Source organism: Leucopleurus acutus, assembly GCF_964270905.1.
Source record: "Leucopleurus acutus genome assembly, chromosome: X".
Taxonomy (NCBI): domain Eukaryota; kingdom Metazoa; phylum Chordata; class Mammalia; order Artiodactyla; family Delphinidae; genus Leucopleurus; species Leucopleurus acutus.
In genome coordinates this window covers 92,079,985-92,093,298 of record NC_139148.1, presented here as the reverse complement: position 1 = coordinate 92,093,298, position 13,314 = coordinate 92,079,985, and the positions used below count along the sequence as shown (strand labels likewise).

At 37.2% G+C, this 13,314-nt stretch overlaps 1 protein-coding gene across 3 annotated transcripts in view; it reads right to left on the bottom strand.

The window, feature by feature from the left end:
• NRK (Nik related kinase) overlaps positions 1-13,314 on the bottom strand; it is a gene marked incomplete at both ends in the record, with an annotated part of 170,582 nt that overhangs the window by 32,368 nt on the left and 124,900 nt on the right. For all 3 annotated transcript variants that reach the window (XM_082865010.1, XM_082865011.1, XM_082865012.1), the window contains 2 exons: positions 2,263-2,357; positions 4,525-4,592. In XM_082865010.1, coding sequence (XP_082721136.1) covers positions 2,263-2,357; positions 4,525-4,592 — 163 coding nt within the window. The remainder of the gene's footprint in view (positions 1-2,262; positions 2,358-4,524; positions 4,593-13,314) is intronic.

Genomic DNA, 13,314 nt, shown 5'->3' with positions numbered 1-13,314 from the left:
ATCTTCAAGTATTTCAATACAGTTGAAAAGTGAACAACTGAAAAGTGGCAAATCTTAGCCTTTTTTATAAAGCCAGGAACCCTTCTATAGAAGCTCTCTGCAATAGAACTTTCTGCAGTAATAGAAATGTTCTGTATCTGCATTGTCCAATACAGTAGCCACTATCCACACATGGCTATTGAGCATTTGAAATATGGCCAGTGTGTCTGAGAGGTTGAATTTAAAATTTAACTTCATTTTCATTTTAGTTTTAATTTTAATAGCCACATTTTGCTAGTTGTATCACAATGCACAGCTCATTTCTATAGTGTAAATATTTCCATTTAAAATGCAAATTTGTCTGGATTAGAAGTCTGGATTTTTTTTTTTTTTGCGGTACACAGGCCTCTCACTGTTGTGGCCTCTCCCGTTGCAGAGCGCAGGCTCCGGACGCACAGGCTCAGCGGCCATGGCTCACAGGCCAAGCCGCTCCCGCGGCATGTGGGATCTTCCTGGATCAGGGCACGAACCCGTGTCCCCTGCATCGGCAGGCGGACTCTCAACCACTGCGCCACCAGGGAAGCCCAGAAGACTGGATTTTTGATATTAAGATTTGTGGTATAGTAAATAACATCTGTGGTTAAAATAGAGTGAGAATATTTAGGCTCAAAGATCAGTAGATCTGGGTGAGTGTACTTAGAAAAAGCTTCACTAAGGGGACTCTCATGTCCCTTTTTATGGTTTTTGTGTGCTTGGAATTTGAAGATAAATAGTACCATCCCTCTTTTATTTGCAGCCTTGATACATAGCCAAAGTATTGACACTAGAACTCGAAAAAGCATGTATTTGAAAACATTTCTATCTTTTGAGAATATTGTACTGAACACATCTTACACTTTATGTTCACATCGTCTGACACTGTTGTACTTTTGCAATTTATTATCTTTCCGTAGGAAACTATTTTCTCTCAGGTCTTTTGGTGTATCATTAGGCTAAGTAAGAAGTTTGGGTGAATGTCTGAGATTTTGAGGCAAATTTGTAGTAAGGTGTTCTGATTTCCTGCATCATGAAATATTGAGTCTCATGGGAACTTCAAATCATCTATGTAGCACACACAATAAAATAAAAGAATTTTAGAGCTAAAAAGAACTTTAGCTATTATCTACCCAGATACTCTCCCTTTCTCCCTCCCACCACTTTTCATAAACGTTTTGGGGCCTATTCCAGAGTTTCCTTATTTCAAAATATACAATATGAATAAACCTTAAAGTTTTAGCTGTTTCTTCAGTATTAGCAAAATTAACCCTAGTCAAACCAGAAAGATTCTGGGGAAAAAAGTCCTAAAGTTTCTCTTCACACAGGCTTATCTTATTTCTCACAAGATAATATTTCTGCACAAGGGGACACTACCATTTAAAAGAATTATGCCATTATCTGAGTCTCCTAAGAAGAAGAATGGGGTTTTAAAATTCAGGTCTTCGACTATATGATTTTCATACAGTGTACCTATATATCCATTTAATTATTGACATTTTAATAAAATCTATATGCTATATTTTACAGACAACTTGGGGACTCAGTCAGGCATTTTTCCCTTACTTAACTTACTTGAATTGCTTAAAAGTAGATAGTGCAAGATTTTATGACCCAAGGCATAACTTTTCACTTTGTTTATCTGATATGTCACAAATCTATAATTCATTTAAACTCTCTCAAAAGTACATCATAAAATAAAATACTTATTTGAAATTCATATCACAGTTTGTAAAGTTATTTTCTATGATTTTATGGATTAATTTTTCATTTTGAGTAACTACATTAATTTTTAACATTTAAGAGATACTGTATATATCTTACTTTGGGGAGGTGAAATAACAAACTGATAAATAAAACACATGCCCGCAACTACTCCATTTAATATTTCAATATTCTAAAGATTGCCTATAAATTTTAGCCTGTTGTAGAAGCCTCTCTCAAATTCCTTTCCCATATTTTTCACATATGGTTTAGAAACTAAAGCTGACCCCCCCTCCCGCCTCCCTAGACACATTCTTAACTACTACCCAACTGAAAGAAGAAACTTCAGAAAAATTACTTTCCATTTCTCAAAGGTCATCACTGATCACCTAATTGCCAAATCCAACGGCCTCCTGGTCTTAATCTTACTTGGCTTCCCTGACACTGTTGATTCATTCCTTCTTGAAATTCTTTCTTAACTTTTGCAAAATAAACTATTAAACATTAACTCCGTTTTGACTGTTTAAACTTTGTGCTTTGAATCACCTGATGCTGCTGGGCAATTTTGAGGATTTTGCGAACTTCTTTGTCTCATGTCAATGGGCTTCTGAGCTTGTTCCAAAAGAGACCGCTGAGGAACACTAATGAAAAGACAGAAAAGCATGTGTCACATCCTAACATTCATAAAGGGAATGTACAACTCCACATCAAGACCAACAAAAGTTTTAAGTATATGGGTATATATCAAACTAAAAAGAAGTAGAGCTTAAGTAATATTTTCCAATTTCCCCAGATCTGCTCTTTTATCTAGAAGAGAGAAACAATTTCCAAAATATAAAAAATTGTCTTTATACAAGTATGTTTCCTTCACATATATATTTATTTCTAAAAATTTCTATGAACTTTCTTTAAGCTAATATTCAGACATTATTGCTACCTGGGTAAAACAGCACGAAACATAAATTTATAGTGTATGTGAGTATTTTAACATGATAAAAACTAAGTTATTTTTATGTTAAATATTCCACTATTATAATCCTTATTTCAAATGCTTGGAATTTGTGTTTTTTAATGTCCTGTTCCTAATTTAGATACATGGATAAATAGATAGGACACTTTAGTTTTCACTATTCAAATTCAGGGAATATTTAGAAAGTTTCTTTGGACCAGTTCTGCTAAATTTTATAGCTGCTTTGGAATTTCTATATAGGAAGGACTTTGGTTATTGATTTAGGCCTAGAACAGACAAGAGTCTTTTCTATGACCCCAAATTTCAGGAAAGACTTAAGTTTCAGTTAAATAGATTTCATAAATATAACCATATTTAAAGTAAATATATATGCAATTCATAAATTCAAAACCCTTTTTTGTAAGAAGAACAACCAATTCCAGTTTAGTAGCAATATTGATTTTTATATACCCCATGCTTAACAGTTATATTGATTTTATATCATACCCCATGATACCAAAACAGATACACAAAACTAAACTGATTTCTCCCCCTTTGTTGTCAGAAGGATCATGACAACTCATTCATTGAATGCATAGTAAGAGAAAGTTCCCAATCTTGCTTTAAAATTTTTCAAAATTTCTGCACACCAGTTAAATCTAAGGACACAAATACATGGGGTTTTTAAAGAATAATAAGATAAGAATATACATGCTAAATACTATCAGCTCTATGCTATCTGACCATACTGACCAGAATCTTGAATACAGTAAGTACTCAATAAGTATTTACTGAATGACTGAGTGAATGAATATAGGTTAAGTTCCCTCCACTATGAGTTGGAGTTGGAAGGGGTATGATTTTCAAGGAACATCTAAATTAAAATTTAGCATTCAAAAAATATGTCATGAAGAACCTAGGGGTAAGACAGGAATAAAGACACAGACCTACTAGAGAATGGACTTGAGGATATGTGGAGGGGGAAGGGTAAGCTGTGACAAAGCGAGAGAGTGGCATGGACATATATACACTACCAAACGTAAAATAGATAGCTAGTGGGAAGCAGCCGCATAGCACAGGGAGATCAGCTTGGTGCTTTGTGACCACCTAGAGGGGTGGGATAGGGAGGGTGGAAGGGAGGGAGACGCAAGAGGGAAGAGATAAGATGGGAACATATGTATATGTATAACTGATTCACTTTGTTATAAAGCAGAAACTAACACACCATTGTAAACCAATTATACTCCAATAAAGATGTAAAAAAACCCCAAATATAACACATTGCATACATCTAAAATATGAAACATGATCTTTGAAAATTACTGAAGATTATCAATATTACAGAGTTAAAAATTACAGTGACTGGTATAAAATATTGCTATAATATTGAGTTTTAGATTTGATTTTCCCTATAGGTTATTTTAGGTTTGCCCATTCTGTGGCATTAGGTTCTGAGGTTAGCGATTGTGTGTGTGTTTTACCATGTAGTACATCACAAATATCATGTAATTGAAGTGTACATGATACACATGAAATTTCACATCTTTTATTGTAAATTACTAATTGAACGCTGTCCAAGAATTCACTGCTGTTTGTGTTATTAAATTGTGAATGTTACCAGCTAATCATCAAACTAAATAACACTGAGATTGCAGTATGTCCAAAGGTGAAAGATCTAGTTAATGGATTGTTGCAGTTTTAAGGTTTTAAATATGGGCCGGTGATATCATTGATGACTATGTTGTCATTAATATTTTAGTTTTGAATTCACACAGAACTTAGTATCAAATAAATAAGCTTTAATTTCTCATATGACAGTAAATCAGAGTAATCTGAATATAGAAATCAGAGACACATACCTTGAAGAGAACTTGACACGATGTACACGATCCTGGTTGTAAGGCATAGAAATAGATCTCTCTTGAACCTTAAAGATACAATGCAATACTTTGGTAGAATTCTGAATCATACGTTTTTTGAGTTATTAATTCATGGGAAAATGTCATTCTTCACGAAGAGATATTTTCTTAAAAATCTAGCTTATAAAATCTGATTTTCATAAATAGATTGTATTTCATTATTACTTATAGTATAACATTAAAACTACTTAACCATAATTTTTGAATACATCCTTGAATTTTAGTATAACAACAGATTCTGGAGATCATATAATAAAACACCCTCATTTATTATTGAGGAATCTGTATCCCAGAGATGGAAAATGACTTTTCTAAGAACTTTACATCAAGTCAAAGGATATCTTTAATCAAACTGTAGGTCTCCCACCTGCTAATTTAATGTTCTTTCTATGTTTTCATATTACTTTTTATACCAAGTTCAAACTTCTCACTCACTCACCCTTTCTAAAGCTAATACTAGATTTTCAAAAGTTGTAACACACATACACATCACTAAAAACCTCTCAGGAGTCTAAAGTATTCCTTCTTTATTTTAAAAATTTTTTTATTGGAGTATAGATGCAATATTGTGTTAGTTTATACTGTACAGCAAAGTGAATCAGCTATATGTATACATATAGCCCCTCTTTTTTTTTTTTTTTTTTGTGGTACGCGGGCCTCTCACTGCCGTGGCCTCTCCCGTTGCGGAGCCTCCGGACGCGCAGGCTCAGCGGCCATGGCTCACAGGCCCAGCCGCTCCGCGGCATGTGGGATCCTCCCAGACTGGGGCATGAACCTGTGTCCCCTGCATCGGCAGGTGGACTCTCAACCACTGCGCCACCAGGGAAGCCCCCCTCTTTTTTGGATTACCTTCTCATTTAGGTCACCACAGAGCATTGAGTAGAGTTCCCTGTGCTATACAGTAGGTTCTCATTAGTTATTTTATACATAGTATCAATAGTGTATATATGTCAATCCCAATCTTCCAATTCATCCCACCCCCCCTTTTGCCCTTGGCATCTATATGTTTGTTCTCTATGTCTCTATTTCTGCTTTGTAAATAAGATCGCCTGTACCAATTTTTTTCAGATTCCACATATGTGTGTTAATATACAATATCTGTTTTTCTCTTTCTGACTTACTTCACTCTGTATGACAGACTCTAGGTCCATCCACGTCTGCACAAATGACCAATTTCGCTCCTTTTTATGACTGAGTAATATTCTGTTTTATATATGTACCACATCTTCTTTATCCATTCCTCTGTTGACGGACATTTAGGTTGCTTCCATGTCCTGGCTATTTTAAATAGTACTACAATGAACAATGGGGTGCATGTGTCTTTTGAATTATGGTTTTCTCTGGGTATATTCCCAGTAGTGGGATTGCTGGGTCATATGGTAATTCCATATTTAGTTTTTTAAGGAATCTGAATACTGTTCTCCATAGTGGCTCTATCAATTTACATTCCCACCAACAATGCATGAAGATTCCCTTTTCTCCACACCCTCTCCAGCATTTATTGTTTGTAGATTTTTTGATGATGGACATTCTGACAGGTGTCAGGTGGTACCTCATTGTAGTTTTGATTTGCATTTCTCTAATAATTAGTGATGTTGAGCATCTTTTTGTGTGTGCGTCGGCCATTTGTATGTCTTCTTTGGAGAAATGTCTATTTAGGTCTTCTGCCCATTTTTGGACTGGGTTGTTTATTTTTATTGATACTGAGCTTCATGAGCTGTTTGTATATTTTGGAGATTAATCCTTTGTCAGTTGCCTCATTCGGAAATATTTTCTCTTATTCTTTGGGCTGTCTTTTCGTTTTGTTTATGGTTTCCTTTGTTGTGCAAAAGCTTTTAAGTTTAACTATGTCCCATTTGTTTATCTTTGTTTTTATTCTTATTACTCTAGGAGGTGGGTCAAAAAAGAGCTTGCTAAGATTTATGTCAAAGAGTGTTCTGTCTATGTTTTCCTCCAAGAGTTTTATAGTGTCTGGCCTTACTCATCTTTAAGAAAGTATGTTTTTTTCACTTTACAACTTGACTGTAATGTCATAATCAGAGTTCCAAATACTTTTCAATTCTAAATAAATAAATTTTTATTTTATTAACTATTCATTCATCTCATACAGCAAAAGACTCAAGAAAGAGCACATATAATGATCCAGCTTCCATCAGCAGTTCAGATTTACCTTCTGCCAGCATTAATATATAGGGCCATGGAGTGTTGCCTTGCCTAATTTAATTTTATATCTCTAGGTTTCTACTCAAAATAGTTTTTAGCTACCCCCCAAAATAGATCATTCTGACATTCAACAAGGCAGTCATATTAGATTCTTTAGAAAGGAAAATTCAACATGTTACAATAAAAAATAAATTTAGCATTTTCATGCTGATAACATCACGCTATAGTTTCTAGAAACTATAATAACCTTACTACACTTTTTTTTCTCTTATGTAGTAACTTATCAAGGTTGTCTTTATACTCCAACAGACAGATACATAAGAAGTGAGAAATGTTGTCAATCGTTCACATGTTTTGTTAATGAATGTTTCCAAATACAACCAGATGTTTGGCAGTATGCAGGATAAGCATCTGACTGACTTTTTCCACTTTTGATTCAGATAACTGGAATCATATTGACCCAGTCTAGGCCTCCCGGTTCATGAAGCTGATCTCAGAAAGTTTATTGAAACTAGTTTACCAGAGGCCAAAATTACTCAGAAGAGATAAAGGCCCCAAATAAGTAAGGCTAATGCCTAATATGAATTGACTGTATTTGTTCTGAAAAATGGGGAGAAGAAAATGAGTAGTAAGAATAGCATATGTTATGGCAAATGATGTATTCCAAATCAACCAGACACAGCTCATTATATTTTGGGCATAACGTATCATGCTTATAGTAATAATTCTTATCTGGGAGTAAGAGTAAAGTCATCATTTAATAAGGCAGAGAGGGGGACACATTGCCTCTTGTAATTAAATAATAAAATCCAGCCTATGTTCCTTCTGCCAGTAATTAGTATTTATAAAGCAGTACTCTGTTATTCATTTCAGAGGACTGTTAGTATCAGAAAGAACATATTTATAAAGGATGGACCCAGCAATTCCTCTACTGGGCATATACCCAGAGAAAACCATAATTCCAAAAGACACATGTGGATAGCTTCAAGACGGCAGAGGAGTAAGACATGGAGATCACCTTCCTCCCCACAAGTACATCAAAAATACATCTACATGAGGAACAGCTCCTACAGAACACCTACTGAACGCTGGCAGAAGACCTCAGACTTCCCAAAAGGCAAGAAACTCCCCACATACTTGGGTAGGGCAAAAGAAAAAAGAAAAAACAGAGACAAAAGAATAGTGATGGGACCTGCACCTCTGGGAGGGAGCTGTGAAGGAGGAATAGTTTCCACACACTAGGAAGCCACTTCACTGGCAGAGATAGGGGGTGGGCGGGGGGGGAAGCTTCGGAGACATGGAGGAGAGCACAGCAACAGGGGTGCTGAGGGCAAAGCGGAAAGATTCTCGCAACAGAGAATCACTGCTGACCAGGACTCACCAGCCTTAGAGGCTTGTCTGCTCACCTGCTGGGGCGGGTGGGGGCTGGAGGCTGAGGCTTGGGCTTCGGAATTCAGAACCCAGGGAGAGGACTGGGGTTGGCTGCATGAACACAGCCTGAAGGGGGCTAGTGCACCACAGCTAGCCAGGAGGGAGACTGGGAAAAAGTCTGGAATTGCCTAAGAGGCAAAAGACCATTGTTTTGGGGTGCGTGAAGAGAGGGGATTCAGAGTACCACCCAAACAAGCTCCAGAGATGGGCATGAGCCATGGCTACCAGCACAGAACCCAGAGACAGGCATGAAATGCTAAGGCTGCTACTGCAGCCACCAAGAAGACTGTGTGCAAGCACAGGTCACTATCCACATCTCCCCTCCTGGAAGCCTGTAGAGCCCGCCACTGCCAGGGTCCCGTGATCCAGGGAAAACTTCCCCGGGAGAACACACGGCGCGCCTCAGGCTGTTGCGATGTCACGTGGGCCTCCGCTGCTGCAGGTTTGCCCTGCATGCCGTACCCCTCCCTCCCCCTGGCCTGAGTGAGCCAGAGTCCCCAAATCAGCAGCTACTTTAACCCTGTCCTGTCGGGGCGGGGAACAGATGCCTCAGGCGACCTACATGTAAAGGTGAGGCCAAATCCAAAGCTGAACCCCAGGAGCTGTGCAAACAAAGAAGAGAAAGGGATATCTCTCCATGCAGCCACAGGAGCAGCGGATTAAATCTCTACAATCAAATTAATGTACCCTGCATCTGTGGAATACCTGAATAGGCAACGAATCATCCCAAAATTGAGGCGGTGACTTTGGGAGCAACTATAGACTTGTGGTTTCTTTTCTGCACCTAATTTGTTTCTGGTTTTATGTTTATCTTAGTTTAGTATTTAGAGCTTATTATCATAGGTAGATTTGTTTATTGATTTGGTTGCTCTCTCCCTTTCTTTATATATATATACATATATATATATATATGTATATATATATTTCCCTTGTTCACCCTTTGTGAGTGTGTATGCTTCTTTGTGTGATTTTTTTCTGAATAGCTTTGCTTTTAGCATTTGTCCTAGGGTTCTTTCTGTCGGATTTTTGGGGTTTTTTTTTAGTATAGTTTTTAGCACTTGTTATCATTGGTGGATTTGCTTTTCGGTTTGGTTGCTCTCTTCTTTCATTAATTACTTTTTATTTTTAATAATATATATTTTATTTTTTATTTTAATAACTATTTTTCTTTCTTTCTTTTTTTTCCTCCCTTTTCTTCAGAGCCATTTGGCTGACAGACTCTAGGTGCTCCAGCAGGTGTCAGGCCTAAGCCTCTGAGGTGGGAGAGCTGAGTTCAGGACATTGGACCACCAGGGACCTCCCAGAGCCACGTAATATCAAATGGCGAGAGCTCCTTCAGAGATCTCCATCTCAACGTGAAGACCCAGCTCCACTCAATGACCAGCAAGCTACAATGCTGGACACCCTATGCCAAACAACTAGCAAGACAGGAACGCAACCCCACCCATTAGCAAAGAGGCTGCCTAAAATCACAATAAGTTCACAGACACCCAAAAACACACCACCGGATATGGTCCTGCCCACCAGAAAGACAAGATCTAGTCTCATCCACCAGAACACAGGAACCAGTCCCCTCCACCAGGAAGCCTACACAACCCACTGAATCAACCTCACCCACGGGGGGCAGACACCAAAAACAACGGTAACTGTGAACCTCTAGCCTGTGAAAACGAGACCCAAAACACAGTAAGTTAAGCGAAATGAGAAGACAGAGAAATACACAGCAGACAAAGGAGCAAGCAAACCAAATAAATGAAGAGGAAATAGGCAGTCAACCTGAAAAAGAATTCAGAGTAAAGACAGTAAAGATGATCCGAAATCTTGGAAATAAAATATACAAGAAACGGGCTTCACTGGTGGCGCAGTGGTTGAGAGTCCGTCTGCCGATGCAGGGACCATGGGTTCATGCCCCGGTCTGGGAAGATCCCACATGCCACGGAGTGGCTAGGCTCATGAGCCATGGCCGCTGAGCCTGTGCGTCCGGAGCCTGGGCTCCACAATGGTAGAGGCCACAACAGTGAGAGGCCCGCATACCGCAAAAATAATTTAAAAAAATACAAGAAACGTTTAACAAGGACCTAGAAGAACTAAAGAGCAAACAAACAGTGATGAACAACACAATAAATGAAATGAAAAACTCTCTAGAAGGAATCAATAGCAGAAAAACTGAGGCAGAAGAACGGATAAGTGACCTGGAAGATAAAATAGTGGAAATAACTACTGCAGAGCAGGATAAAGAAAAAAGAATGAAGAGAATTGAGGACAGGCTCAGAGACCTCTGGGAAAACATTAAATGCACCAGCATTTGAATTATAGCGGTCCCAAAAGAAGAAGAGAGAAAAAAAGGCACTGAGAAAATATTTGAAGAGATTATACTTGAAAACTTCCCTAATAATGGAAAGAAAATAGTCAATCAAGTCCACAAGCACAGAGGGTCCCATAAGGATAAATCCAAGGTGAAACACGTCAAGACACATATTAATCAAACTATCAAAAATTAAATAAAAAGAAAAAATATTAAAAGCAGCAAGGGAAAAGCAACAAATAACATACAAGGGAATCCCCATATGGTTAACATCTGATCTTTCTGCAGAAACTCTACAAGCCAGAAGGGAGTGGCAGGACATATTTAAAATGATGAAAGGGAAAAACCTACAACCAAGATTACTCTACCCAGCAAGGATCTCATTTAGATTCAACAGGAAATTAAAACCTTTACAGACAAGCAAAAGTTAAGAGAATTCAGCACCACCAAACCAGCTTTACAACAAATGCTAAAGGAACTTCTCTATGCAGGAAACACAAGAGAAGGAAAACACCTACAATAACAAACCCAAAACAATTAAGAAAATGGTAATAGTAACACACATATCAATAACTACCTTAAAGGTAAATGGATTAAATACTCCAACAAAAGACACAGACTGGCTGAATGGATACAAAAACAAGACCTGTACATATGCTGTCTACAAGAGACCCACTTCAGACCTAGGGACACATACAGACTGAAAGTGAGGGGATGGAAAAACATATTCCATGCAAATGGAAATCAAAAGAAAGCTGGAGTAGCAATTCTCATATCACACGAAATACACTTTAAAATAAATACTATTACAAGAAAAAAAGAAGGACACTACATAATGATCAAGGGATCAATCCAAGAAGAAGACATAACAATTGTAAATATTTATGCACCCAACATAGGAGCACCTCAATACATAAGGCAAATGTTAACAGCCATAAAAGGGGAAATCGACAGTAACACAATCATAGTAGGGAATCTTAACACCCCACTTTCACCAATGGACAGATCATCCAAAATGAAAATAAAAAAGGAAACACAAGCTTTAAATGATACATTAAACAAGATGGATTTAATTGATATTTATAGGATATTCCATCCAAAAACAACAGAATACACTTTCTTCTCAAGTGTTCATGGAACATTCTCCAGGACAGATCATATCTTGGGTCACAAATGAAGCCTTGGTAAATTTAAGAAAACTGAAATCTTACCAAGTATCTTTTCTGACCGCAATGCTATGAGACTAGATATCCATTACAGGAAAAAACCTGTGAAACATACAAACACATGGAGGCTAAAAAACACACTACTAAATAACCAAGAGATCACTGAAGATATCAAAGAGGAAATCAAAAAATACCTAGACACAAATGACAATGAAAACAAGATGACCCCAAACCTATGGGATGCAGCAAAAGCAGTTCTAAGAGGGAAGTTTATAGCAATACAATCCTATCTCAAGAAAGAAGAAACATCTCAAATAAACAACCTAACCTTACACCTAAAGCAATTAGAGAAAGAAGAACAAAAAAACCCCAAGGTTAGCAGAAAGAAAGAAATCATAAAAATCAGATCAGAAATAAATAAAAAAGAAATGAAGGAAACAGTAGCTGAGATCAGTAAAATGAAAAGCTGGTTCTTTGAGAAGATAAACAAAATTGATAAATCACGAGCCATACTCATAAAGAAAAATGGGAGAAGGCTCAAATCAATAGAATGAGCAATGAAGAATGATAAGTAACAATGGACACTGCAAAAATACAAAGGGTCATGAGAGATTACTACAAGCAACTGTATGCCAATAAAATGGACAACCTGGAAGAAATGGACAAATTCTTAGATTAGAAAAGCATGACCTCCCAAGTCTGAACCAGGAAGAAATAGAAAATATAAACAGACCAATCACAAGCACTGAAATTGAAACTGTGATTAAAAATCTTCCAACAAACAAAAGCCCAGGACCAGATGGCTTCACAGGCGAATTCTATCAAACATTTAGAGAAGAGCTAACACCTATCCTTCTCAAACTCTTCCAAAATATACCAGAGTGAGGAACTCTCCCAAACTTATTCTACAAGTCCACTATCTCCCTGACACCAAAACCAGACAAAGACGTCACAAAAAAGATAACTATAGACCAATATCACTGATGAACATAGATGCAAAAATCGCCAACAAAATACTAGCAAACAGAATCCAACAGCACATTAAAAGATTCATACACCATGATCAAGTGAGGTTTAACCCAGGAATGCAAGGATTCTTCAATATATGCAAATCAATCAATGTGATAAACCATATTAACAAATTGAAGGAGAAAAATCATATGATCATGTCAGTAGATGAAGAAAAAGCGTTCAAAAAAATTCAACAGCCATTTATGATGAAAACTCTCCAGAAAGTAGGCATAGAGGGAACCTATCTCAACATAAAAAAGGCCATATATGACAAACCCACAGCCAAAATCGTTCTCAAAGTTGAAAAACTGAAACCATTTCCACTAAGATCAGGAACAAGACAAGGTTGCCCATTCTCACCACTATTATTCAACATAGTTTTGGAAGTTTTAGTCACAGCAATCAGAGAAGAAAAAGAAATAAAAGGAATACAAATTGGAAAAGAAGTAAAACTGCCACTGTTTGCAGATGACATGATACTATACATAGAGAATCCTAAAGATGCTACCAGAAAACTGGTAAATGTAAATCAGTGAATTTGGTGAAGTAGCAGGATATAAAATTAATGCACAGAAATCTCTTGTATTCCTAAACAGTAATGATGAAAATCTGAAAGAGAAATTAAGAAAACACTCCCATTTACCTTTGCAACAA